Source organism: Excalfactoria chinensis, chromosome 1 (genome assembly GCF_039878825.1).
Source record: "Excalfactoria chinensis isolate bCotChi1 chromosome 1, bCotChi1.hap2, whole genome shotgun sequence".
Taxonomy (NCBI): Eukaryota; Metazoa; Chordata; class Aves; order Galliformes; family Phasianidae; genus Excalfactoria; species Excalfactoria chinensis.
Window position 1 is genome coordinate 57,048,453 of NC_092825.1, and position 27,506 is coordinate 57,075,958.

Sequence of the window (27,506 nt, forward strand, 5' to 3'; positions counted from 1 at the left end):
ATGTGAGTGTGTGTGGGGCAGGGGGCAGTAGCTCTTTTTTTGTTGCTGTGCTTCATTTTTTGCATTTTTTTCCCTCTCCATCAGTGTCAGTTCTGAGGACCCCTCTGACAGCTGGCAGGAGTCAGGGGTGTCCCAAAGTGAAGGAGAGAAGGGAAGAGTCCAGGAAAAGAAATCACTTCAGGAAGGAGAGAGCGAATCAAATCAGAGTACAAAGGCGATATCCTCAGTGCCTTAGAAATGGGTTTCCCTCTCTGTGATGCTGAGCATCTCCTGGACAGGAAGGGACTGCTCCTTGAGCTTCTGTTCGGACAGAGCCACCGTGTGCTTCCTGGGCTGTGGCAGATCCTCTGCTGGGGAAATCAGCTGCACCAGCCGCTGTGGAGAGGAAGTCTTTGTTAATTAAGCTGATAAACAGACCGGCACCCAATAGTGATCTACAACCATTGCTGGGGGCAAAGGCATCTGTAGAGCTGATGGCTCACAGCTTCATGCTCTTCTCTAGCTGGATGGCTGTGAAAGAGAGAGATGCAGACCCACCTCTGCTGCTCACAGAGACAGTTACTCCGTCCCTAGGCTCAGATTTATGCTGTGAACTGACAACCTGAAATACACAGCTCCACACAGACAGATTTCTGGGTTGAAAGATGCTAGAGCTTCACCCCACAGACACTTTCTGTGGCCATAGAAAAAAAAACAGGGTAAAGTCTAATTACTCTTTTCCTTATGCCAAGTAGCCACGCTTCCTGAAAGGGGCTGTGCAGCCTTCTGTATGTCCTGACTTTTGGGAAGTGCTGGGCACCTTCTGTGCTTGTGGGAGGCAGGCTGGCAGGTGACACCTCCCTTGGTGACATTCTCAGTCACTCACCAGAGTGACACAATGCCAGGGGGCTCCTGCCCACAGCTCCCCTCTGGTGTGCCGTGTCCCAGCTTAGTCACATCTGTTGTTCTTTCACGGGCTGTTTGGGCCACAGCACGCTCCTCCCTTACACAGCATACCACAGCAGAGCAGACAACTCATCCATGACTCGTTTGATTAATTTCAGTACTTCTGCTTGCTGTGAAATGCCTGCCAGGATGCAAGATTTCACTCATTTATTCAAAAGCATTTGCCCCATGATTTGTGAAACCATCCTTGGCCTGAAGCTTCTCTGTGAGCAACTCACTGCAGGTTTTCAGTGCTTGGGACTTGAGCTGTCTTAATCAGACACATTAAGCAACAACATTTGTGTTTCTTGATCAGTCAAGTGGAGCAAGAGGAATCGTTTTTTTGCAGCAACTGATCATAATTGCCAGTTAAGAGCTCGCTTTCAGTGAACGGATTGCAATATTCAGTTAAAAGGCACTGTACCTGGAAGCAGCTGTGTCAGGAAATTAATTCATTACATTTATGGGGCGTGACTGGAAAAATGGAACAGGTATATTTTGAGAAATCTTGTTTACAAAACAGAAGCAAATATTCCAGGAGATTTCATGTGGTTGGCTTTGATTCTCCCCTGAATCAGCCCAGGCTTGGCAGCTGGCTCCTTCTTGCATGCCACAAACACCCATTTGGAAATTTCTTCATAATAATGTAACTGAGAGGTCCTTGAAAATTACAGATAATATGGCCTAAACCAGGGCAAATAGAAAACGCTACAGACTGAAATTGGCTGAAGCAATTGCTTGGATATGCTGTAAAATAAGCATTAGCACCACTTGCAGTAGCATTCTAGTCCAAGGACTCAAAGAACTTTGCAACAGGTGAGGCATCTTGCCTGTTCAGCAAGCAGGACATATAGGCCATCACTTCACAGACAGTCCTGAGTCCTCATAAAGGCATATAAAGCCTCTGAGCTGTCAGGAGTCAGATGCAGTGTCAGCCATCCAGGCCCTCTTCAAACTGGCCTTGGGATAGGAAAGGTGCAGGTCTGCTAAGTGGTCTGAAGCACAAGACCAGGCTAGGAGAGCTAGGATTCCAGATCTGAACTTGGAGCTACCCATATCACAGCAACTTGCCACAGGATTCACTTATAGTGTCTTGCAGTAGAAGGGGCACATTTCCAAATTGAAATAGCTAGGAAAGTTGAAAGGTTTGAAAGGTTGAGGTGCCTTTCCTTAAATCTGTGTTCACTGGTGAAGAGAAATTACAGTTTATCTTCCTCTAAGCCATTTTATCAAGAGGTATAGCAGCCAGCTCCCTCCCAACCTCGTCACCTCTTCATGGTCACCAATAGCAATCAGCATCATGGCTAAAGGCAGCTAAAAGGAAGATATTTCATAGGACTGTATTCCTCCTTCACCTCCCCGCCTGCTTGGCTTATGCCCCTCTCACTCTTTCACTGAACTTTCATCACCACTTTTTCCATCTGGGTATTTCACTTGAAATTCTTCTGAGCCTGAGACAGGCATTAACCAGCTCTGATACAACTTCCTAGACTGTTGTCCCAGGATGAGGCCAAGAGGCCTACAGTTGGATGAGGACAGGCTTGGCCATGGTTGACCTTTGTAGGTCTGTGAGCATCTCCTCCTTAATAGTCATGTGCAGTTTCTTCAAAGAAAATAACACAATCATCACTTGGGACTAAAAGAGTGCCAGGGTAAGGGATGTGAAAATAAACAAAGTAAAACAGATCTTGGTTTTGTACCTGATTTGCACGGGTACAAGTCACTAAAGGAAGACAGGAAAAAGATGGTGTTATGCCATCTTTACTAACATCGTCAGCATGTCAAATCAGTCAGCATATGGCCTCAAAAAGCACACACTGGGAGATTCTCTGTCATCCAGTGGAGCCAGCATTAGAGATGTTCTGCCATACCTGTCTACACATTGCACCATGAATGGTGGCATGTCTCATGGAAAACCCTGGAGAGCTGATGATCAAACTGAAAGCTATGCTGAGACGCTCCAAGCCCTACATGTTGACAACAATAGCTGTAGGGCATTCTGGGGAAAAGGCACTCATACTTCTCATTGCCTTCTCAAAGGAAAAATGTGTGATGTGTATCTTCCCCAGAGCCCTACCCAAGAGCTGCCATGGGGAAGCAGCAGCAGTTCACCCAGTGACCACAATCTCAATACCTGCTTCAGGGATCCCTTGGTCCTCAGGAGGATGAAGATGACGTAGAGAGGAATGCAGACCATGGAGGAGAGTGCCATCAGCCAGCCCAGCATGTAGCCCCAGGGTGGGTACACGTAAGAATTGTTGTATTTCAAGGGTGTGTACTTGATTAGGGAGAAAAAGAAGACAGCCTGGGGAACACAGAACACAAACATAGCCAGGGTATAGGGAGCAGACAGAGTTAAGCAGTCCAGCCCTGCACGTGCCAGCTAGGTGGCAATGAGTGTGCTGTTCTGCATGAGCTAGCATGGCCATTGCTCACTGCAGCAAGCCAGAGCTTGATGTATGCTGACTGTATGCATGGTTATCTCAGCCAGGTCCAGGCTTCTCTGTAGGCTCACTGTGGATTCAACCTAAGCAAAACTGGCAGCAGATTTGAAGGCCTGGGAACACAGAGACAGAAATTTAGTCATATTGAGGTCAGAAACTTGCTGTCCTCCTCAGAAGCCTTCCAGACGTACAGGCACAGATTCATCCATCTTGGGGGTCTCTAGCCACAGAACACTCAAATGATTTAGGCTGAATCAGACTTACTTTGAAAATTCCCCCAACGTTCAACTCCTAGTGGACTCCAAGGACAGAGGAACAGAATTCTTAAGTAAACTGCAGCTATATATCCTGCCTGTGTTCCCACTGATGTCAAAGGAAACAAATCACAAGATCAGATGCGGGATCAGAATTTGGCACAGAAAACTTGTAAATGTCAGTGAAGTAAGACTGGACATGAACTTGAAAGAGGCAAGAACTTGCCTGTGGAAGATTCTTGTTGTTATTTTGTTTGTTTGTTTTGTTTTTTAATACAGTTGTCTGAGAAGTTTTCCAAGTTTTCAGGCAAATGATAAGGCTTTACGAAGGAATCAAGCTGCCACCTCAGCTATGGACAAACTTGTACTTCTCCACAGGAGTTTGATGAAATGACAGTAGCACCTTGAAGACAAATCAGACTTTCCTACAGAAAATGTGGGGACCCAGAATGATATGGTGTGTTGTCATAAAGGCATGTACTTACCAAACACAGACCCGGGGTGAACACCAGCCAGCATATCTTGATCAAGGGCCATGGTCGATAACCAATCATGTCCTCAATGTTGTTGTAGAAGCGGTTGGCACCTAGGCCACCAACCAGCACAAAGACAAAATCAGAGGTGATGAGGTAAGATCAGTGCTGTTTTCTTCAATCACAACCCACATCAGATCCCATATTTCTTTATCCTCAGTGTTTCCTCCTAGCAAAAAACATGGCTACCCTAATAACAGCACATGACAGACTTTCCTGATATCCAGAATGCTCATCTGTGTCTAAATGCAGATGAAGGCTCATAATTTAAGCCATAACTTTCCAGAAAGCTCAACATAAAATAAATAACCTGTCCCTCAGATAGCAGCAGCTGCAAGTCAGAGAATGCAGCCCCCGGCATGGGGGTATTTGGTTTACAGGTCAACATGGGTTGCAGGTGGAGCACATGGGAATGTGTGAGCTCAGAGTGAGGTAAGAAATGAAGAGAGCAGGGAACATGAAATAAAACCCTCTCTTTTTTACCAGCTCAACACATCAAAGAGTTTATGCCAAGAACCCACATTGAACTGGGTGTTTCACCTGTCATGAAGAGCTTTCTTTCCACAGAATATTTTATTTTTGGCATAAAACCAAGAGACCTGGAAATCCAAAGTCTGCTGGAAAATAAGTCTTCCACGTGCAAGTATTGCTGTACTGTTCAATATAAGTTAATCTGTGGTTACCTGCTCTCTTCCTTCTCTCGTTGTTCACCTGAGTTTTATGACTGGCCCACTGAACTGAAGTCTAACTTCTATGTTACACAACACAACACCATGGAAAGATCTGACCCCGTGTTCAAGAAATATTCAGTGTGTTCAAGTTAATGACAGGGTTTAAAAATAAGTCAGCTTCTCTTACATAGCCAACAGTAGCCTGCACCCACCCGAACCCCATGATGCACCAGTGTGGGATAAAAGAACATCTAAAGAACATCTAAAAATCATTCCACAGATCAAACCCTATCCGCTGACTCTTCTCAAACCAAAGCATTAACTTGAAATGCCGGCAGTAATATACAGAGGAGACGACATAATGCAAGTGGAAATAAGCAGACCTTCTAGTAAACTCTAGGATGTCTTCAAGGAATAAGATCCTCACGAGAATCAGTCACTCCTAAGTATGCACTAAGATCTTCCTAACTATGAGAGATACTAAATCAGACTTTCTCAGGTAAAATAGGGCAACAGTATTAGACAAAAAGCTGAAAATAATCTGCCCATAGAAAGGGTTAGTGTATTTGTTTTATTGAAGTTTTATCTTAGTGCTTAGCTGATAAAGACTGGCTTCTGCCTTTAGGGTTGTTCATCCCATTGTGAACTCATTACCGGGGTTCCTATCTGCAACTGAGCTGAGACCTTCCTCCCTTGCATCTTGACACGAGAAGGCTGGGCAAAAGTTTATCCTAAAGGACTTGCTGCACTACTAAGTGCTTAGGGTTCAATGCGTTTTGTTGTGTTATGTTTTTCTGCCTTAGAGCCAAGTCCCAAGATCTTATTTCCTTTGTGTGAATTCTACAAAAGCATATTAAGCGTGTTTTTCTTTTCTGTAATTCTTTGTGTTATTTTCTATATCCCATGACTAATGTCTGCAGGAAAGCTCCCTTAAAACTAGCTTTTGAAGCATTTAGGAAAGAAGGATGGGGAGGAGCACGTTCTTTGAATACCTCATGGTTCCCATCTTGAGTTGGCAACTTAACAAGTAGCCTCCAGCAAAAACAAGCTGCGCATATCAAGGGACACACAGCCTTGTGGAGGAGCCCAGCCTACATCAGAAAACAGAACCCTAAAACTTCCAAGCTACAAATCCCATGAGGCTTCAGATAACATTTCTGAAAATATATTGGGGATGAAGGGGAGATAATATAAAAATATGTTCTGCCACAAAGCCAAAATCTTCCACGGGGTGGAATAAAAAGGAGAGTGAGATAAATGATATGGCTGCAGCACAGTGCAGTCTCTTATATCGTACAGCGTTTCCACAGAAACACACCATGATGTCAGATGTAAGATGGATAAATTAATTCACGCTGACGGCTGAAGTGAGTTTCACTGCAAATTTTGGATCTAGGATCTAGTGGGAGACGTAGTGTTTAAAGAAACACAAAGATGCCAGGCCAAAAGAAAGACACAACACACGTCTGTTCTCTGTGAAGGAAACAACAGCATGGGTCCACCAGTCCCCATCCTTATTCTCTGTAGTATTCCCATCAGGTCCTGTGTTTCCCTACTGTGGCAAACAGTAGGGTGATGTGGTGAAACACAATGGACACTGACATGAACAGCCTCAGAAAGTGCATGAATGGGAGCTTTTACATGTTCTGCATTTCACAGGATATGGAAAAGTAATCAAGCTAAAAATCAGTTCAGTCACTCAGCATTGGCTTTTTGTGCAGCTTAGGAGCTGAAGGATTTGTGCAGTCCCCCTTCCTTCCCAGAATACTATAAGAATTGGATAGATTTCATGCAGGGAATGCCTTAAAGACCTCACCAAAGAGACTGCTGTTGGAAAGAACAAGGAGGTTTACGGCTATACCCAGTATCCCAAGACAAAGGAGTTGCTACACAGGATCAGGGCAGTTGTCCACACATGCCAGTATCATACACTTTGAGAGCATATATTTTCAAAGACGCTACATCCTTTTCTGAGAAATCATTCTATTTTACTTCATAAATTCATGGGAATAGTTTTCATATAAATCCAACTAGAGATTAGCTTACGTCCTTATGTCTTGTCCTTTTGGAGCCCTTCTCAATCTAAGAAGCTTATAACAACTGCAAGTGATACCCAAACTGAAAGGCACAGGGATTTTTCTTCCATACCCAGAAACAGTGAGTTTCACAGATGAAGTATATAGTCCAGGAAATATATGTCCTGGTTTCAGCTGAGATAGAGTTAATTTTCTTCCTAGTGGTTGGTATAGTGCTGTGTTTTGGATTCTGGATGAGAATAATGATAACGCGCTGATGTTTTAGTTGTCACTGAGAAGTGCTGCACAGAGCCAACAGCATGTCTGCTTCTGGTGCTGCCCTGCCAGTGAGGGAACAGAGGGGGCAGAAGGAGCTGGAAGGGGGCAGAACCAGGACAGCTGACCCAGACTGGCCAAAGGGATACCCTGTACCATGTGGTGTCACGCTGAACAACAAAATGGCTGAGAGGACAGCTGCTGCTCAGTGAATGAGTTGTGCATCGGTCAGTGGGTGGTGAGAATTGCACTGTGTATCACTTGTTTTGTAGGTAACTATTATTTATTTTCTCTTATCTTTCTGTCTGATTAAACTGCTTTTATCTCAACCTACAAGTTCTATCTTTTTCCACTTCTGTCTCACATCCCCTGGGTGAGGGGAGAGGGTGATCAAACAGCTGCGTGGTGCTCAGTTGTCTGCCAGTTTAAACCACAACACAGTGCAGCCTGTTTGAACTGTTAGTTTGGAGCCTGTGACAAAACCCTCTCTTTTAAATCAAATCTTTTCTCTCAAACTGCATTTATTTGCATTCATCTGTACTGAATTTGATCCACAGGAAGCAAGTACATGATGACCTTGGTGCCACGCCACAGCTCTGAGCTTGCATCTGCTCTCTTGCTGTCCCAAACTTGCAATGCACACACCTGTGCCAAACCCATGCAAAATGCTGGCAGGACATTTGCTGGGCACTGCAGGAACTGTGTGCCATTTGGGTACCAGGTGTTTTTAAAGAGCCTTGCGATCCATAAATAACAATGTGAGGTTGGCTGTAGCAGGTGCATCCAAGAGGATAAAGCAAACCCAGCTAGTGCAGCCTGATGGGCAGGATCCAGCCGGGAGGAGACTGCTGCTGCTGCTGGTAGACACACTGCATGTGAGCAAAAGAGGAAGATTTATACCAGCTCAACACAGATTCACCCTGCAGCCACCCACAGGTGCCTGCTGGCATCAGTTTGCTTTAGCTTTGTAAACAGTTCTAATGGTTTCAGCCCCAGCTCTCATGCAGCGATGGAGGCACACAATTTCTCCTGCAACAGCTTATCCTAATGTGCATGCTGTGACCGCCTGAAAAACTGGAAAACATCACTCCCATACCATGTTTCTGTGGCATCATGCCACAACCCCAGTGCACAGGAAGAGTACCCACTTATATGTAGGCTGTGTTGCCAAAAATGGAAGGGACACAGGTGGGAGAAGAAACCAAATCACCTCTGTACCTCCCTGCAGCAAACAGGGTTGGCAGGTGGGATGCTGTGAAGTCCTTGTGCAGGCAGAGAGCAGTACGTGAGGAAAGCCTCAGATCTGAGCAAGAGCATCTGCCTGTCAGCAGAGGGAAGCTGCCAAGTGGTGGGCGGCTGGCGTATGTGCTGGGAGAGGGGAAACTCAGTGCGTATATTTGTGTTAGCAAAAACGCTGTAATTCTTCACAGTGTAAGCAAGTGGCTTGGTCCTGCCAAATCTGAGGCTGGGAAAAAAGCAGTGGTTGGCACTAGATACATCTTTTCCACTGTCTCAGCCTCTTGACTGCATTTCAGCTCAGAATCAGACCCATGGAATGGCTATTTGCCACGAGGAGCAGAGCATGAGGAGGGAAGAATGGGCAAACTGTAATGTAAATTCAATGTAGCTCAGGGAGGTGATAGTGAAGGCCTGTTATGCATGGATGGAAATCTCCTTCTGCTTAGAAGTCTCACAGGGAACTTGCAGAAGTTGATTAAATTCATATCTGGCCAAGGTCTGGCACTGCAAGCTCTCAGATGAGTTTCCCTCCCAGGATAACTCTCTAGAATAAATCTCTCCTACAGACACACATTTCTTGCATCCCGGAAGGTTAAACACAAGCAGCAGAACCTGCTCCTATTTCAGTAAGAGAGAAGTCCTTCCAGACTAGAAATTGGTTTGATTTGTTAAAATGAGTGTTTGGAGAACACAAGAACATCTTTATCAGCAAGTGCACTGCAGCCATGGCAAATTCTGTAAAACCACACGTACCAAAGAAAGCAAATGGGGACTGACTGTTCTCCTATCTATCTCCTATCCCACTTCTGAAGTAAGGTTTGTGGGGTAGAAAAAGGAACTGGCAGGTAGCAGGTTCAAAACAAGCAATAGATTGTGATTCCTCATACCACAACAGACCGAGCTGTGGAAGTATTTGCTGTAGGGTTTTTTGGATGATAAAGGCTTATATGAGCCAACCAGAAAAAAAAAATACAGAAAATAAATGGAACGATTTTACTTTTGGCTCTGGAAATCCTTGAGTTACAAGTTTTTAGAAGTTGGAAGAATATTCAAAGAAAATATCATGGTCAACTTACCCCCTATATTCCTCCCTAAGCATCCACTGCTAGACATCAAGAAACAAAAGGGGATATGAACGATGTTCATGCCTGCAGTGTTTTCCTTAGGTTGATCAGGGCACACTGCCTGGTGCAGCAAGGAGCCAGCAGGTGCTGTTTTTGGGGATACTGTCAGTTTGGTCTCATCTGGCATCTATATCACTTTGTGCTATCCTCAAACTGACACATCAAGAAACATGTGGATGTGGCATTGAGGTACATGGGTTAGTGGGCATGGTGTGATGGGCTGATGGTTGGACTATATGACCTTGGAGGTCTTTTCCAAGCTTAATGATTCCATGATTCTATTATGCCAAGGATAGAAATCCTCTGCTCCATAACACATGAAACCACCAGCCTCAATGTGTACTTCAGTGAGGTGTTCTGCAGCCTGTTGGGCTCAGATATTGCTCAGCAGGGCAGAGACCTTCCATGGGTTACCACAGGATTTTCTGCTTACTGCACACCAACAAGTAGCTGGTTTCCTTCTGGTTGTTCACTGATCTCAGCCTAATTCTGCTCCTATGTGGTTTGGTTACAGTTCTCACTGAGTGCCAAGGCAGTCCCATCCATTTCTTTTGGGACTGCCATCACAGCCCATGAAAAATATAAAGCATGCATTATCACAGAAGTGGCACACGGCAAGTCTGTATCCCAGCACTTTACATGAAACGAACTGGCAGGATTTAACCAAAGGCACAGGGTACAGACTGAAACAGCTTCCTCACCTTGTGTTACTTTGCAGTCACTCCTCCATAGCTGGTTTTCTAACCCATAGGAGGAATGGAAAGAGCAGCAAAGTAACACAAGGTGAGGAAGATTCAGAGATGGAAAAGTCATTTCTACTCTAAATGTGGAGCAGTTAAAAAAACGTTGTGAGGAAACACACTGGAAAACAGACAAGAAAGAGGGTAATTGAAGCATTTCTTTGCTTCCTAAGGGAGCAGTGGATCTTTTCCATCCACCTTATTTTTTCCACCCCCAGCCCTAGCCTTGAGAAGCAGCAGCACAGGTTTTTGTCCTCTACTTACCGTAAACCCATCCTACACAGATGACTTCAAAAATGGCCAGGAATAGCAGACAGGTGCCACTAGCAGCATAGTAATCAAAGAGCTGGAAGATGTACATCCCACCCTGTAACAGAGGTAGAGAAGAGGGAGTCATGGCAGGTTTCTATGTCCACCAGAGCACTTTGTTATTGGTTTGGGTTTGTTTGTTAATCACCTAGCAAGTTTCCAGCAGTACTTCAAAACACTATGGCAGTGAAAATCTCTACATCTAAGAAATCAGGATCCTGATTGCAAGGATATTCAGATGATACTTTACTTTGGCTGCATCCACGTTTACATACTTCTCAAGGTCCCTACCCCACGATGGCAGGCACATTGCTTCCTGCTGCCCCCACCTCTGGGTTGAGCCCCATCTACTTGCCATCAGCTACCTCTACAATTCAGTCTCTTCCCTCACATTCTCATGTACTTTTTCAAAGAGAAAGCCATGCCAACAGAAGTCAAGCAGATGCTTTCCAAGGGTGCTGAAGGACGCTAGCCACTGACAGAGCTGTGGAATCCCTTCATCCCAGAACATACAAGGTGATGTCCTGCAACAATGGGTGTAAATGCCTCCATACAAGGGGCATACCAAATCCATGGAAGTACTGAGTTCAGTTTCCCACATGCATAGCATCGCATCAACACAATTCTCCTGCTTCTGGCCCAACAACAGGCTCTCCCTTGGCTCAGGCAAGGTGATGCTGCACTCATTACCCCATCCTTCCCTCCTGCCACCCTGCTTCTAATGCAAAGCAGCCAGCAAATGATCACTGCCATTAGAATAGCTTCTGAATATGCAGCTCAGCTTGTTTGAGCAAGGTAGTATTTGCATAAGGCAGCCTTATCAAGCTGCAGGGCTGTCTCTGTGGCTCCTAACAGGTGCAGGAGCATCACACCATCAGCAACACTGGCTGAGAGACACCTGCTAATGCATTGGAAATGAAAGATAAACACAAGCATCAAAGCCTGCTACTTCTAAGTGCTCCTCCAGAGCAGTCATGCAGGGTTTCTGGTACCTGGTTGTAGCACAGCTCCACCTTTCTTACCTCAGTGATCAGCAGTAAGCCCAGCAGGTAGCACATCACTGCAATGGCCAGGATCAGCAGCTCCCGACGTCCCTTCTTTCGAAACACTCCCGGGAACATGTCAACAATAGCTGTCACCATGCTTTCCACACAGACAAACTGCAGGAGAATAAAGGTCACAAAGCCCAATGTCTCCCCTTCCCCAAGAACATGCTCACTGTCCTTTTTTCCTCAAGACTTGGAGAGCTTTCCCAAGACAGCTAGGCCAGCATGAAGGAGAACAACCAACAAGGTGAGGCAAGAGGGGACCTTGATTCAGGGAACAAAGAGAAATAGAGGTTCAGAGGTTCAGGTGCTACATAGTAGAGCCTGAACAGAATGCTCTATTTGACAGCCAAGCCAGGACATCCCCTCTACCCTTGAGCCAGTATACCAGGGTTTCACATTGCTCTGCTGGGTTTTCCCCCTGGAGTACTGGAGGGTAAGAGGTAGACACAAGACTGTTCCCCCTTGCAGCTGGAGACGTGCTGGTACACCCTCACATGTATCCTCACACACGTGAGAATAAGGATGCCAAACAGAGATGCCACCACACATACCCATTGGCCTCTCTTCAGCCCTGGCTGTGAGTACCCATGGTATGAAAGAGCTGTGGACAGTGTGGAGACTGTACTTGAGGAACCAGCAAAGCATATAGCCACCTAATCCTTTCCTACAGGCATGAGGAGGTGCTCAGAGTGGCAACAGGCACTTAGGAGTTGGAGAAGAAGGGTTAGTTTGCTGTACCTGGCTGTCCAGTCCCAAGAAGATCAACATGAGGAAGAAGAGGCAGGACCAAAGCTGAGACGCGGGCATCATTGTTACTGCTGTTGGGTATGCTATGAAAGCCAGGCCAGGACCTGCCAACAGACAGCAGCATGACCACATCTGAAAGCACTGGTCCTGCAGACCTCGCTGCAGACAGCACAGCAACGGAAGATGCAGATAACAGCTTAGGCTTTGCTTCAGAAAAGCCTCCCTCCCCAAACACCTCAGGCTCAAAGTCTGCTGGAAAAACCTACCTGATTCAGCCACTTCCGCAATGGGTACGCCCTGCTCTCGAGCCATGAAGCCCAGCACAGAGAAAATGGCAAAGCCAGCAACAAAGCTGGTGGCACTGTTCAGGAAGCAGAGCATAATGCAGTCCCTGCAGGAGGAGATGAGAGAGCACGCTGTTTCCTTTTGCACAGTGGGCCCACTTAGGGTCACTTCTGTACTCAGCTTCCCCAAGCACCGAAGAGTGTCAATACTGCTCTTCAGCTCCCTCCAGAGTAAGCATCAATTGCTACGGAGAAGTGCAGGTATGCAGTGCATTTGGGCTGGAGGGCCGTCTAGAGCTATGTCGACAGTGCAAGGCACATAAGATACTAGAGGAAAGTGTCAACACGCTGCTCCATTGGTGACAGATACGTTGTGGAGTGCCGTGGGAAAGCATAAATTGCCTGGCCAGCAGCCACAGCAACACCTCTTTGAGAAGGGCAGAAGAGATGACTGATGTCTCCAGAGCACCGTAAAATTTTCCCATCTGTGCTGGAGCAATACTGGAAGTAATAACAGAGCCTCATCTCCACAGGACTTTGAGGAATGTGTCAGAAATGGTCTTGATGGCTTTACTGAGCTTCATGTCAGGCCATGGAGAAAATAGAGCTGTAATTCAAGGGCAAGGAAGAGGCTGGATAGACTTGATTAATATCCTTGATAGGATCAAAATGCCATTGGCAATACATTACCCTGCTCTTAGTGAAGAACTAGAGACAGGGGGCCAGCCACCATCAGCTTTGTAACACTTCCCCTACCTAGAAAGTGATAGCAGAGCTAGCCATGCAGCCCCTGGTCACTCACCCCATCAAAACAGCCTGTGGTATCATCACAGTGGCTGGCCATACTCCACATCCATTCCTCCTCCATTCCCTCCAATTCCCAACTTGATTCATGCAAGAAGGGGCTGCCAAAACACTTCTCTGGAGCTCCTGAGTTGCTCTAGCCAATCTCAATCCCTGTGCTGAGTCCATCCCAAACTATGAACATGTCCTTATCCTTTAAAATAGCGCTGCCCAATGGTCTCCCTTCATCAGGCACAGCCCTGTGCTATTTGTCTCTGAGCAAATTTCCAGAAGGATGCAAGGAGCCTGGGCTCCTCTTACCTGTAACAGTTGTTGGTATATTTATTGTAGCTGCCCAGAGCTGTCAGGCACCCCTGGCATATGGCATATGAGAAGAGAATCTGTGTGCCTGCATCCATCCAGACCTGGAAAAGAGAATGTCAGTAGTCTCCAGACGTGGCAGCAAAATAAACAAGTGGCTGTGCTCTGCCCAGCAAACACCCCTCCATCAGAGCTGAACATGTGGGACAGGGGGACACAATGGATGCAGAAACTGAAATATATTTCTTGGAAACTGAACTATCAGATGAAAAGACGTCTAGGCTCCCGTGGGGACCGTGTTTGCACATCAGACTGACACAAGGACATTGGCCAATGCTGAGTGGGCTCCTTCCTCTCTGCTCCATTCCTCTTCCCCATGAATGGTCCCTTGGTCTCCCAGAGGGCTTCAGGGTGAACTCCAGCACTGCTCCCACTCCCCGTCAGAGATTCAGAGTAACAGGCAGAAGGGAACACAGCCCTCTTTCTGTCTGTCTGTACACTCCCCCTCATTCTCTTTTTCCTGTAAGCAGCAGCAAACAGCCAAGCACACACAATTTGACAGCCTGCAGACAACCCCAGCCTGGGCACTGCTGCTCAGATCCACAGGAGTGTGTGGGTACACACAAACACATCCAGCTTTGCACCCAAGATTTGCACTCTCTAAAATCAATAGCAGGATTCCTTACTCCTGCTATGCTGCCATGCTGCAGCCTGGAAAGACCTCATCGGCTTTGTTTAGGCTATGAAAGACTGGGAGGCTTTCAGTGAATAAGCTCTGGCCACGAATAAAATGCACTCAGCCTCCATTGCTCCCTCCCCTCCTCCCCCTCCCTTCCATTATTTATTTCAATATTAAAATGCCATTTATGTTCGGCTGGCTCTTGTGTTCAGCACACCACAGATTTTGTATTGACAACACATAATTGTATCTGAAAGCCATTTGGGGGAAGATAGTGTGTTTGGCAGCTGGTTTGGGAGCAGTTGGGGCTGCAGCCATCTGGGAAGATGCGGGAGGTAAGCTGAGGCTGTGGGCTAAGCATATTGCTTGGCTGCCTCCACAAAAACATTTAGCAGCAGAATAATTAGCAGCAATGTCATTTAAATACCATCCTTGGGGCTGGGGAGCTGCATTAGTGCCCTGGAGGAATGGCACGTGCAGCCTGAATGCACTACTGAGCCCACCGGAGAAGGAAAGTGACCTACTGTGATGGAGAGGTGTTGGGGTCTTTGGAATGAGGGTCCTAAGTGCTGCCCACCTGGATAGGGGGAGAGACCTGACTGCATGTTGGAATGTGCACTGATGGCATGTGGTTGGTCCCAGGCAAACAAAGCTCTAAGTGGGCCTGAAGAAATGGAAAGCGGTAGAAAAAAGTAGAAAATAGATTGCTTTCCCTCCACCTTTCCTTAATTATTTGTATTTAAGACCCAGCAAAACCATCTGCTGCATGCTGAATATTTTATGCGCTCCTCTGATTTTGCTGAGCCTGTGAGTAGCAATGACCTAATATGCCCACATGCTGCAGATGTGAGCAGAGAATTTGCCCAATGTGGGGACCAGGCCCCACTCACCCTGTAATGAGGTCCTCCCAGTCTGAAGGCCTCCCATCAGAGCAGGAAGTCAAAATATCACCTGCCCCACTCACCTGTGGGTCTGCTAGCCTGGAGACATCTGGCTTCAGGTAGAAGACAATCCCCTCCGCAGCACCTGGCAGTGTGACTCCCCGCACCAGCAGGATTACCAGCATGACATATGGGAAGGTGGCAGTGAAGTACACAACCTGCAGGGAAACCAGATAGAGTTGGCAGGGGTTGCAGGCATTACTTTGTCCCAGCTGCAGCCCTGACCCAGCAGATGTCCCTGGACCCTCTCTCTGGCCATGGCCATTACTGCTAACGTGGATGTGGAATGGGGAAGGGATTAATCAAGGCTACATCTAAGCAGTGATTTTGTTAGTCTACGCTCTGTTCCTCACCCAAGGCTGTGCCACTGGTTGCTCTTGCTATTTTCTCTTTCCAGTCATCATCATTTCCCTGCTCTCAAGCTGTTCTCTTCATCTTTCTAGAGCTGCAAAAGACACCTACGTCTCTTCCTGTCACTGAGTCTTAATGAGGAGTTATTAAAATTGTCCCATTCCCAGCAAGGGGTTTCCAAATTAAACAGCAACTTTTGCTGCCCAATTTGACACTGCACTTCCAGGGGTGCTCATGTGACTCCCTCATCCCTCCAATGCCTCTGAGCTCATGGGTAAAAAAATGGGGACACCAGGAGCCTAGAAGTCTGTCAAGAAAAGACGTACCACTGTTTCTGTAAAGCCTTCTTTTCACATCTCCCCGTGTGCAATGTAAACAAATGTTACAGTAGAATTAATCATCCTTAATCTATTGCCCAATATAACTTGTTGTTGTTGTTGTTTGCAAAATATCCATGAGCAATCTGCAACTTCTTAACATTTATTCGCTACCACTATTCACTACCACCAAGTAAAATTAAGGCTTGTTTACTGTACGGATTCAAAGTGAGGGGTCAAAAATGAAGTTGTTGCTGCCTGGAGATAATTGGTCAAATCAATCACAGTACTCAGTACTTCTGCTGCTCCCTGACTGAAAGAGAATGGGAGCATTTTGGCACAAGAATGAAAATGTACCTTCAGAAATCACTTCTGGGGAACATCTGTACAGATCAACTGATTGCATCAGAAAAGGAAAGATTGAAAGTGTGCAAGAGTGGGCAAAATGGATAAAAGAAAAAGGCTTTCAATGAAAATGGGTCATTGTTGAAATTATTTTCTTGAAGTAACCACTGTTTCTTTAAGTCCAGACTCTCTAAATGACAGAAGCATAAGCACAAGAGTCTGGAAGGGTTATCTGATTGGTGAAGCGCTTCAGTCAAGCACAGCCTTTGTTTACTCCGCAATGGGTAAACAAAATTATGCACATACCCAGAGTTTCTGGGACCTCCCCAACGCCTGTCCTAACGTGTAGTCAGGGTTGAAAAAGAAAGGAGCTGAGTTTTGCGACAGTGTTCCTGTAAATCTCAATATGACTACCTGCAGAGCGGACTACTGGTCTGTCTGGCTTGTGGATTGGGATGAGAAAACCCACCCTGTGTTATTCACCTGGTCTATACACTTGACTAGAAAAAAGTAGGTCCTGTAACTTAAACCTTGCAATAGGAAAATCTTCTGTGATCCCAGGAAAAGCAAGACAGCTACTGCCTGCACTCACTGAACTCTCACTTTCTGGGTTGACGTTGCCAAACCCAACTTGATCCCAGATCAAGTTAACTTCTTCAGCCTTCTCTTACAATGCAGACTGATGGGAACCTGCAACAACTCATTTGCACTTCCATGTAGACCCAGACTCACAAGATCAGAGTAACTCTTGTGAAGGTGGCACTGTGTTAACAAAACAGTTTACATGGAGCATCAGAGATTGACAATTTAACATCCCCTCTCCCCACAAATGCGAAATGTTGCTCTCCCCCCTTGAGAAGTGGTGAAAGACAGGTCAGCACCAGCAAGAGGCTCTGACAAGCAGAGCAAGTTCTCATCTTGTTGTGTTAAAACAGCAGCCCATTAAAATATGTTTTTAAGGCTGGAAGTGGGATTTGACACTGAAACAAACAAAGGTCTGCAGTACTACAGGGAACACTTGCCAATATTAGGGTTACTGATTTGGAAGAAGGCTGCTGCTGCAAAAAAAAATGGCTCCCCTCTCTTTGTTGCTGGGACATCAACTGGATGCCCTTCTGTTGATAACCTACCCATCTCATCACAGCCCCAGGGAGGAAGGATGCCCTGACCAAGCCAAGGTTATAGCAGAGTCCCTGACACCCACTCCAAGGCACAGAACATTCATCCACCCCAGAACGATATCCTGACCTATGGGAACAACTTCAGGAGCAATGGCTCCAGCCTCAATAGCAGAAGGCACAAAGTGACCTGCTGAGTCAAAGACAATAGAACCACAGAGAGTACAAAAGGGATCCCAAAGGATATCAAAAAGACATCTCTCCCACTCCAAGTATTTTGCAGGATAAAGAACCAGGTGAAATTAGTGATCTATTCTCTGAGACGGTTGCAGGCAGAAGCTTCTCTATTTTGTTTAACTGTTTAATTATTGCCAAGGATAGAAAACTCGGTACTGAAGAGCATCTAGCTAAAAACATAAATAAGTCACACTGGGACAACACATGAATGAGTGGGTGGCTCCCAATGGCATTTGTGGAGTATCCATTAGCCATTGTGTGTGTCTGCAAGGACAAAGGTGACACATGATTTCCATCAGTTCCCAGCTCTTTCACTGCTTTTCCCTCCCCATTTGACCTGATTTTTCATTCTTCCTCTTATGGGTCAAATACAACCAATATAAATCACTATGAACCCACCAGATTTTAGGTTTGACTTTGGTGCTGTGTGTCTCCAGTCTCTACTTCATGAAAAAATATAAGAGATTGGGAAAGAAATATAAGATGGGTACAAGGAGGATTATGGATGAGGAGGACCGTCTCTGCTCCTACTTTTCCTGTGGACTTGACACCTTTCCAGATGCAGAAGTAGCAGATGATCCACGCCAGCAGGAGACACAGAGCCAGCTCCCAGCGCACAGTGCCCATTTTGTGAATACCATCCGTTAGTCCCAGGACTCTCTTCCTGCCGATATCCAGGGACAGGGAGACAAACATTAACACCCCAGATCCCATTAATCCAAACATACCTTCGACATTTTACCCCATAAAAAGACTAAACAGATCTGCATAGACTCGTAGACAAGTGAACCACCCCAGCATTGCCAAGGACTTGCTTCTCTGTCACTCCTGTGGATGCTTCTCTCCACTGTGCCCAGCACTGTGCCTTCCCACCCTCCCAGCCCACTGCAGTGTGCCCATCAGACCCACACAGAATGAAATCAACACATACCCCACACTGATCCATCACCCTGGCAGCTGCTAGGCAGACACTTCTTCATCCAAAGCAAGCTACTAATGTCATCATCAACCCATGGTCACTTTTCCTTTCACCTCCCCATACACCATGGACATCCTGCACATAAGTTAAAGTAGTCTCTGTGTTTCCCATGTCCTTTATTCAGCCTTGTTCCCTGGATACTCACCATGAGCAAGGTGTACAACAGGAGAGCTCAGTCCTGCAGCTTATGCAGTCCCAGTAGCCCAGACCCACATTTAGGATTCCTATGCACTTTCACTCCTTCCTCCAAATTAACCCCCTTGTGGTTCCTTTCACATTGCAGCTTGCACAAAAACCCCAAACAACTATTTGTGAGAGGCAGGAACCCACACATGTCAAGAACTGGGCAGGAAAGAGATTTGGCAACATGCAGACTTTTTCTGCATCCATGGACATACTTCATATTCTCTGTGTTCTTTGGTTGTTGCAAGGGACAATCTCACTCCTCTCAGAGCACTTTAAGAGCTATAGAAACAGCATGGTTCTTGAAGCCCCTCTAAGATGCTGGCCTGGTGCAGGACCCCTCTTTCAGAGGTGATTCATTGCCTCCAGATCCATGGCCAAATCTTCCTGAGTGCCTATCTGGTGCCTCACCTGTCTACCTCAGATCTCTCCTCCCCAAGTACAAAGACAGGGCAACCAGATAGACCTCTTCCTTTGGCAAGATGTGTTCAGAAGAAGTGAAATGGCAGTTTTACCCTTTCTATTTCACTGTAGAGAACTGATCAGTCTGCCCTGGCCTCTCCTTACAGAGAACACCCAGCTTAAAGAAAGTTCATGTTTATTTTGGTATTTCTTTTCTGCCCTGACATCTCAGTGCCAGAACATGTACATGTGTGCACATGAGCTCCCTAGGCAGGCATGCTACTGCAAGCAGCCTTCAGGGTGCATCTAGTTCTCCTGGAATCCATGATGATCTACTTGACAGCACTGTGCACTGTGCTCCCTATGTCTGACATGCCCCTACTTCTGATATGTGGCACCTTACTTGGCCTCATGGAATCCCCTCCCACACCAGCATATTTCCTGGATGAGAGAGGAGCCTGAACAGAAGGAAGATGATCACGTACTCCCAAAACTCAACCACTGGAGAGGTGGCGTTTGCAGGCACAGTTCTGTTGTCCCAGTCGGAGCTATTCAGAAAGTCCACACAGAGATCTACCAAAAGAAAAGGAAGTCAATGAGCCAGAGAAATTTTCCAAGGCTCCTTCATGAGGGACGCTCCTTCCCCACTGTTCCCTAACCTTCATGCTGACTGTACACAGACTTTTCACCCTGTGGTACAGAACATCTCATTAAACTTTTGTATCTCATTAAGCACCTCATTAAAGCCTGGCTCTCCCCAGCTATGAATTCCAGTCTAGGAGTAGGCAGGGTAAGGAGACAGGGGAAGGGGAGAGCAGTTCCCTGCCAAATGGAAACCACATGACTGCAAAATGCAGATTACTGTGGGATAGCCACAGTAGATAGCCAAAGATAAAGGAAAAAAGATATAAAAATAAAAAAGATAAAAAATCCCATTCTTCTCCCACACCGCGCACCATTTGCTATCCACACATACATGGCTATATTCTCAAACACCACAACTGCCTTCATGTTCCACTACACCATCCCTAACTCTGTCACATAGTGTAAAAGTGCTACAAAGTGGAAGAGATGCCGTACATCCAAGAAATGCATTTCATCATGAATTTGGCAAGCAAAAGATAGACCATGGGAAAACAGAGGAATCCCAGCTCTGGCTGGGAAGCTGCAGCACATGAAGAGAACATTTGTGGTTTTCCAAACAAAAACAAACAAACATACAAACAAGAACTTCCCCACCAATAAATAAATAATAAATAAATTAACACGTTGGGGGAGCTGAAGGAATCAGATCCACTCTTTACAAAGCTGCCTACCTCTGCTGGGATGTAGGGGCAGAAGAAGCTGTGAGTAAATAGCCCATAGGGTGGGGGAAACTTAACACATCAAAGGAATGAATCACCACAGTCAAGAAAAATAAAAGGGCTTTAGCTGCTGCAGAAGCCCTTTCCAGCCTGGCTTTGAACTGAAAGCAAAACAACCTGTTCAATATGGTAAAAAATAAGCCTGCCAAGCCTCATCAGATCCATGAAAGTGACTTCATATCTAACTCCACTTCCTAGGAACAGCCTGAATGCTTCAAATAAAACAAAAGCCTAGTCTTTACTGCTGGGCATGGTGCTGTGAACTGTAGATGTGAGGAAATGAGATCCCTGGCCAAAACAAAGGGATTAGACCAGAAGAGGAGAGCTTTAAGAGTTTTGTGTTCCTGGTTCCTGCACTGGGAGACTCGTAGTAGAAAATCCTCCAATGCAGGTTCGGGCTGATTTAGCCAAAAGTTGAGTGCACGAAGGAAGATAGCTGAGCAGCTACTGCTAAAAGCTCTGAAGGAGCCAAGTAGCAAAAGGGAATTGTAAGATAAATCATCGTGCCAGAGCTAATGAAAAGCTCTTGCCTTGGGAGGGGGACTCTATACTGGCTTGAAAACTCTTCTCAACCCATCCCACTTTCCAGAAAATGTGGAATGTTCAGTGAAATCTCAATAATGAAAGTATCTCCATGCTGAAATAGTCTTACGGTCTGCTACTGCTAAGCATAAAGCCAGAGCACTCACTCTTCCTGGCCATTTGTCCATGGTGAATGAAAACTGCTGCCTTCACAGGAATCCCTGACCACAAAGCACCTCATCAGAGCAACCCCTCTGGACACTACCCTGTGAAACCCACAGTACAACTACAAAATAACATCAGAAACCCAGACATTCATCTATGGCAAAAATATTTTTAGACAAGTAAAAGAAGCATTTTCTACGAAACCCAAACAAATTCTGGGAATTGGGAAAGGGGAAAAGGAATCAGTGAATCTGTGATTCTGTGATTGCATGAATCTATTTGAAAACTGAGTCTCCACCTCCTACCTTTCCTCCAACCAGAAGCCAACCAGAGGAAGGTGTACCTGAGTTCCAAGGGTTATTGCAGCTGGCCCATGGTAGCACCGCGGTGAATGAGCTGAACAGGTAGAAGAGTGCCCAGGACAGTATAATGATATAGTAGATGTTTAGATAGATCTCAATGCCTAGCGAGGAATATCCAATTCCTGTGAAGGAAAACAAAACCTCTGAGAAACCTGTCAGATACCACATGTTTAAATTTGCCCCACTTCTCTCCCTCTCCCTCCAGAAAAGGCATAATCCGTGCTATGGTAAGAAGAGTGCAATGCCAAGCACATCAGTCACTAGAGAACAGAGTAAGAACTACCTCAAGTAAAGAGGAGGGATTTTATGAAGACAGGAAAGGTTGCTGGTATCTCTAGACAGCTCTATGGCAGAACAGAGGGAGAAAACTTTTCACTGATGAGAAAATATTTTTCTGATACTAATGTGTTATTATATCACACTGCCTCATCGTCAGGAAAACTAGGCCTTGAAAGAAAAGAAATGCAGGTGAGTTTATTTCTTGTGGAAAGACTCAGGCAAAAAGGGTTTTCACTGGTGATGCACGCCAAGTATAAAATATGGTGATGGGGCAAAAGACCAGATATAAGCTGCATCCTGAGTACTTTGGTCAGTTTGGGGCCCCTCACTACAAGAAAGACACTGAGGCCCTTGAATGTGTCCAGAGAAGGGCAACAAAGATGTGAAGGATATGGAGCACACAGGTCTTGTGGGGAATGGCTGAGGGAACTGAGATTGTTCAGTCTGGAGAAGAGGAGGCTCAGAGAAGACCTTATCACACTCTGAAAAGAGAATGCAGCAATGTGGGGGTTGGCCTCTTCTCCCAAGTAACAGCAATAGAACCAGAGGGAATGGCCTCAAGTTGCACCAGCAGAGTCTCAGGTTGGATATTAGGAAACATTCCTTCTCAGAAAGAACGATGACGCACCGGCACAGGTTGTCCAGGGAGGTGGTGGAGTCACCATCCCTGGAGGCATTCAAGAACTGTGTGGATGTGGCACTGAGGAACACATTTAGCAGTATGGTGCTGTTGGGCTGACAGTTGGACTTAGCAGTCTTACTGGTCTTTTCCAACCATTATGATTCTACGTTTCTCTGTCCATCTAGTGAGTGTAATAGACTCTCCTCTGGGCAGGAGAATTATGAGAGTTAAATTCATTAACATCTTAAAGCCATTTAACAACTTTCTTCCATGAGAAAATTAACTCAGGAGTCCTGGTTGTTATACCTGTACCTTAGCCCCAGCCCAGCTCCAGGCTGTCAGAGTGGTGGCTGCAGCACGACAACCCCAGTATGCAGGACATATGCAGCCCCATTCTCTCTTCAGCATTTGTCCCAGTTTCCATGGAGGTGTTTGTCTGTCAACACACCCTCTTACTCAGCACCACTCACCTTTAGTCACCTACAGGAATCACCTGCACACACAGCAGGTACAAGGGGAGAAAACAAGGCTGCAAGAGAGAGGAAGGGAGGGGGAATAGGGAAAAAAGTAAGGAAAAATGAAAGAAAGGAAAGAAGGAAAGAAGAGAGGAAATGAGGAAGAGAGAGAGAGAGAGAGAGGAAGAAAGAAAGGAAAAAGAAAGAAAGAAAGAAAGAAAGAAAGAAAGAAAGAAAGAAAGAAAGAAAGAAAGAAAGAAAGAAAGAAAGAAAGAAAGAAAGAAAGAAAGAAAGAAAGAAAGAAAGAAAGAAAGAAAGAAAGAAAGAAAGAAAGAAAGAAAGAAAGAAAGAAAGAAAGGAAGAAAGGAAGAAAGGAAGAAAGGAAGAAAGGAAGAAAGGAGGAAAGGAAGGAGGAAAGGAAGGAGGAAAGGAAGGAGGAAAGGAAGGAGGAAAGGAAGGAGGAAGGAAGGAAGGAAGGAAGGAAGGAAGGAAGGAAGGAAGGAAGGAAGGAAGGAAGGAAGGAAGGAAGGAAGGAAGGAAGGAAGGAAGGAAGGAAGGAAGGAAGGAAGGAAGGAAGGAAGGAAGGAAGGAAGGAAGGAAGGAAGGAAGGAAGGAAGGAAGGAAGGAAGGAAGGAAGGAAGGAAGGAAGGAAGGAAGGAAGGAAGGAAGGAAGGAAGGAAGGAAGGAAGGAAGGAAGGAAGGAAGGAAGGAAGGAAGGAAGGAAGGAAGAAAGAAAGAAAGAAAGAAAGAAAGAAAGAAAGAAAGAAAGAAAGAAAGAAAGAAAGAAAGAAAGAAAGAAAGAAAGAAAGAAAGAGAAAGAGAAGAGGAATAATGCTTCCAAAAGAGGCTCTGAGTCACTAATTTTTAGAAACTGCAGCCAGCAGTTCCTTTAAGTTGACTCACCTTCAAAGATGGGACAGATCTTCCTCCAGGCAGTGACCCCTCCTTGGCTGGTGTACTGCCCCAGCGCTGTCTCCAGAAGGAACAGCGGGATCCCACAGGTAAAGAGGAAGATGAGGTAGGGGATGAGGAATGCTCCTGCAAAGAGAAGCCAGATACTGCCTCAGGAACCTCTTTAAAACCTTACCCCACACACCCCTTACAGGTACCTTGGGCCACAGCTGGAATCCTCTAGATGTAAACAGAACTATTTCCCTGAATTAACTGTGTGGCCTCTGCAAAATAGTTCTCTTACTTCATCAGTTCTCGGAAAAATACAAGTCTGGTCTGCCTTGTGCTGCTGCAGTACTGCTGTGTTTGGTCTTGACCAATGGCTAGAGGTAAGGTAGAGCTGGGCAAGGGGAAAAGACCACACTGAAGAAATTATCCCTGTTGTCATTCCTCAACTTCATGCTCACTTTCAGCAGGAGACAGGCAAAGCACAAGGAGCCCTTGCTTCACATAATTGCATTTGTTCTGCCTGTCCTGGGAGGCAGAGAAAAACTTGCTTGGAGGATACAAACCTGGAGACTGTGGCATTTCTTGATAAACAATAAATCTGTTGAGGTATAAATTTCCTTGAGACAAATTTCATGTCAAATTAGACAAGTAGTTTTGCACTGAAAGAACGGAAGTAGAGGGATGGCAAGGGAGTATCATCCTAGTATTTTCAAAATGAAAAAGTTTAACTTCTCTCTTTGGTTTTTCATTAAAATAAAGAGTGTGAGGCTTCCGCGCTTTCACTCCCCTCCAAAGACAGGCAATGAAAATGAAGCAGGTCAGGGCAGATGCCTTTCTGTCAGGGTCCTTCCATCATACAGCAAAATATGGTCATGAGCCTGGGGAGCAGCCGCAGTGTGGGCTGCAGAGATGAGAGTCCTGTCCTCAGCAGGACCAGGCGTTGTTCCCAGGTCCCAATTCTCCCCTGCCAGTACAACCACTCATGCTGAAATTCCTTCTTATGAAGGATAATTAGCAATTAGGAACATTTCCTCTTGTTTTAAAGCCAGCAGTGTTACAGTAACAAGCTGATCCAGATTTTCTCTAAACACAGCTGTGCTGTAGCTATCGGGGACCTGAGGTTGGAAGCAAGGAACCCAGTTCACAGCCTCCATACAGGTTTGCAGAGCAGGCAGTGGAAACTGCTTATGCTAAACCAGAGGCAGCAGTTACAAGACCCCTCTGCAACAAATCTGCAGGACAACTTTATTATTCTGTGCATGCAGGGGCCTTCCAGCAAGCCAGACCCTCTCCTTTGGTATTATGTCTCAAAGGCTGGCCTGTTTTATTCTGAGCAACAAGAGCTTTCTTACACCTTCCCTGTCTCGTCTCCCTTAACCTTTCCAGGCTGATACTCCAGCTGCCATCTCTTCCTCTCTTCACTTCTCCACTAAAGGAGAAATTCATAAAGAAAGGCCCCCAAAACAATCCTCCTTTCCTTACAATTCTATAGCAACTACAGGATGCTGAGCAATTAGGTCAAACTTGAAGTTAAACCATACACAAGCTTATGATCAGTTGATTCACAAAAAGTTAACATGATTGTTTTTATGTCATCAGTCATTACAACTTCATAACTTTCACTGCATTGGAAGGTAGGGAAAGGTAACAACACACCATTCTCAGGCTGGGAGCAGTGGAGCACTTATAAAAGGCAAATGCCTTTTTTTTTTGCAACAATGTTGAGGGCTTTTCCAATGGTAAGGAAATATTTCAGCATCATGAGAAAAACAGTGTGTTGTCCCATACAAGTTTGTTGGCCATTTGGTTCCCTGGAGTGCTGGGGAAAGAAATGTCCCCCCTACAGTCGCAGCATGTTTTCTGCAATGGCAGTATATGAGTTGGGAGAAAAGGACTGTCCTGTCCTAACCTTTCCCAAGCCTAGCCTTGTTGGCCTCTGAATCACAGTGTCAGATATTTCAAAGTAGTTCAATTTAAAGGAAACAAACAAACAACAACAACAAAGGACCTTTAAAATAAAAATTAGCCTTTCCACACTAATCAATACACAAATTGCAAGGACTATTGAACTGGATACCATAGACATGCACTGTGTAAAGGTATCATCTAAGCCCAGGAAAGAACTTTCCATGCAAAAGATTTGGCCTTTCTCTCAAAGCATCACTGCAGAATGGACTGTTCAATATCGTGTTAGCTATCCTGTGCTTTTCTGACTTACTGCCATCAAAATCTCAAAGAAGGAAACTAAAGGATCTGCTAAAACCCATTCCAGGTTCAAGTAAAGACTCCTTCTATTTTCTTAAACCATCTTCTTATCCAATCCCCATCTGGCTCAGAGGTGACACTGTACTGACTCCAGCTTGATTTGGAAGGACTCCAGAAACAGCGCAGGGGATGAGAATTTGGTAATCTTGGAATGAATAACAGCTGAATCAGTAATGCATTGGTGACAGCTCACAGCACATGGGGGAAGAATGGCCTTTGAGACATGGTCTGTGGGGAAAAAATACTTAAGGCAAGGGGAACATGCTAACAAAAGCTAGTGACAGTCAGTTATTCTCTTCTTCCTCCCCGGCTATGTGTTATTGTTATGAAAGCTTACTTTTTAACCACTTAATGATTTTATTGCACTGTTATTGTGAAAGGGACAGCCTCACAAGAAACAAAAGGGAAGGGAATAGATGCTTCCTGGGGACAGATTTCCCTAGCAGTGTGTTGACCATTGGGAGAACTGCTCCTGGGGAAGCGGTAGCTGCATCCTTCTTCTTTTCATCCTCTGAGAAAACCCTTCTCATACATGTTCTCAAAGGTGGCCCTTCTGTCTTATATTTCCCTATGCAACAAGACAAGATGCTTCAGCTGATGCCTTCCATCACTTCTGGAGCTAACTGAGTTATGCTGGCTTAATAAAACACCGTATTTCCCTCATAACCACAGGGCAGCCAGCCCTGGGAGAGTAGCATGTGGGAGTTCAAGTGTCCTGGAGAAGGAAAAGGGCATCCAGGTGCCAGGAAGGACATAGCAGGCTGTAGCAAGGATACTGGCACCATCAAAGCCTTTCCTTGTCTGTAACAAGGGCCTGAGAGAAGTGGGGGCGACAGATAGAGTGGGAAAGGCAATGACACAGAAGGAGGTTGCTACTGGCTTTCTGACCCCTCACAGCTCATTTTGGAAGACCATCTGTGTCTCTGAACACCCAAGAGCCTTGAAGAGTTCCTGAGAGGGAGAGCACCCCTCCTAAAAGATTCATTTGTAATTAAAACTCAGCAGAGCTGCTTTGAGAAGCAGCACCCACTGGGAAGAAATGAGCCCAGATATGAGTGCATCTTGAGTTGGCCAAGGACAACTCTTGCTGACAACTTACCACCGCCGTTCTTGTAGCAGAGATATGGGAACCTCCACACATTACCCAGACCAATGATCTCTCCAGCCACGGACAGCACAAACTCCACTTTGCTGCTCCACTGGCCTCGCTCTTCTATTTCCTCCTTTTTTGTCTCTTCAGGAGCTACAAGTGCCCCATTGGGCTCTGCCTCCTTGGTTGTGCCTCTTGTCATGGCTCTGTGGGACAG

General features: G+C 45.7%; 1 protein-coding gene across 1 annotated transcript; it reads right to left on the reverse strand.

Moving 5' to 3' along the window:
• Positions 1-231: 231 nt before the first annotated feature.
• Positions 232-27,506, reverse strand: LOC140247441 (sodium- and chloride-dependent betaine transporter-like). Its single transcript, XM_072327133.1, has 14 exons — positions 27,299-27,506; positions 23,938-24,072; positions 21,660-21,800; positions 19,751-19,838; positions 18,233-18,365; positions 15,357-15,491; positions 13,714-13,817; positions 12,592-12,716; positions 12,317-12,429; positions 11,552-11,689; positions 10,485-10,587; positions 4,108-4,208; positions 3,059-3,229; positions 232-375 (listed from the first exon to the last, which is right to left on the reverse strand). The coding sequence occupies exons 1-14, from the start codon at positions 27,489-27,491 to the stop codon at positions 232-234; spliced, it is 1,824 nt and encodes a 607-aa protein (XP_072183234.1). The 5' UTR covers positions 27,492-27,506.

Coding starts and splice junctions, on each gene's coding strand:
- LOC140247441 (XM_072327133.1), bottom strand. CDS start 27,491: ATGACAAGAGGCACAACCAAGGAGGCAGAGCCCAATGGGGCACTTGTA. Junction 4,209..10,484: donor CTGTGTAGGATGGGTTTACG/GTAAGTAGAGGA, acceptor TTGGTGGCCTAG/GTGCCAACCGCTTCTACAAC. Junction 3,230..4,107: donor TCACCCCGGGTCTGTGTTTG/GTAAGTACATGC, acceptor TGTGTTCCCCAG/GCTGTCTTCTTTTTCTCCCT.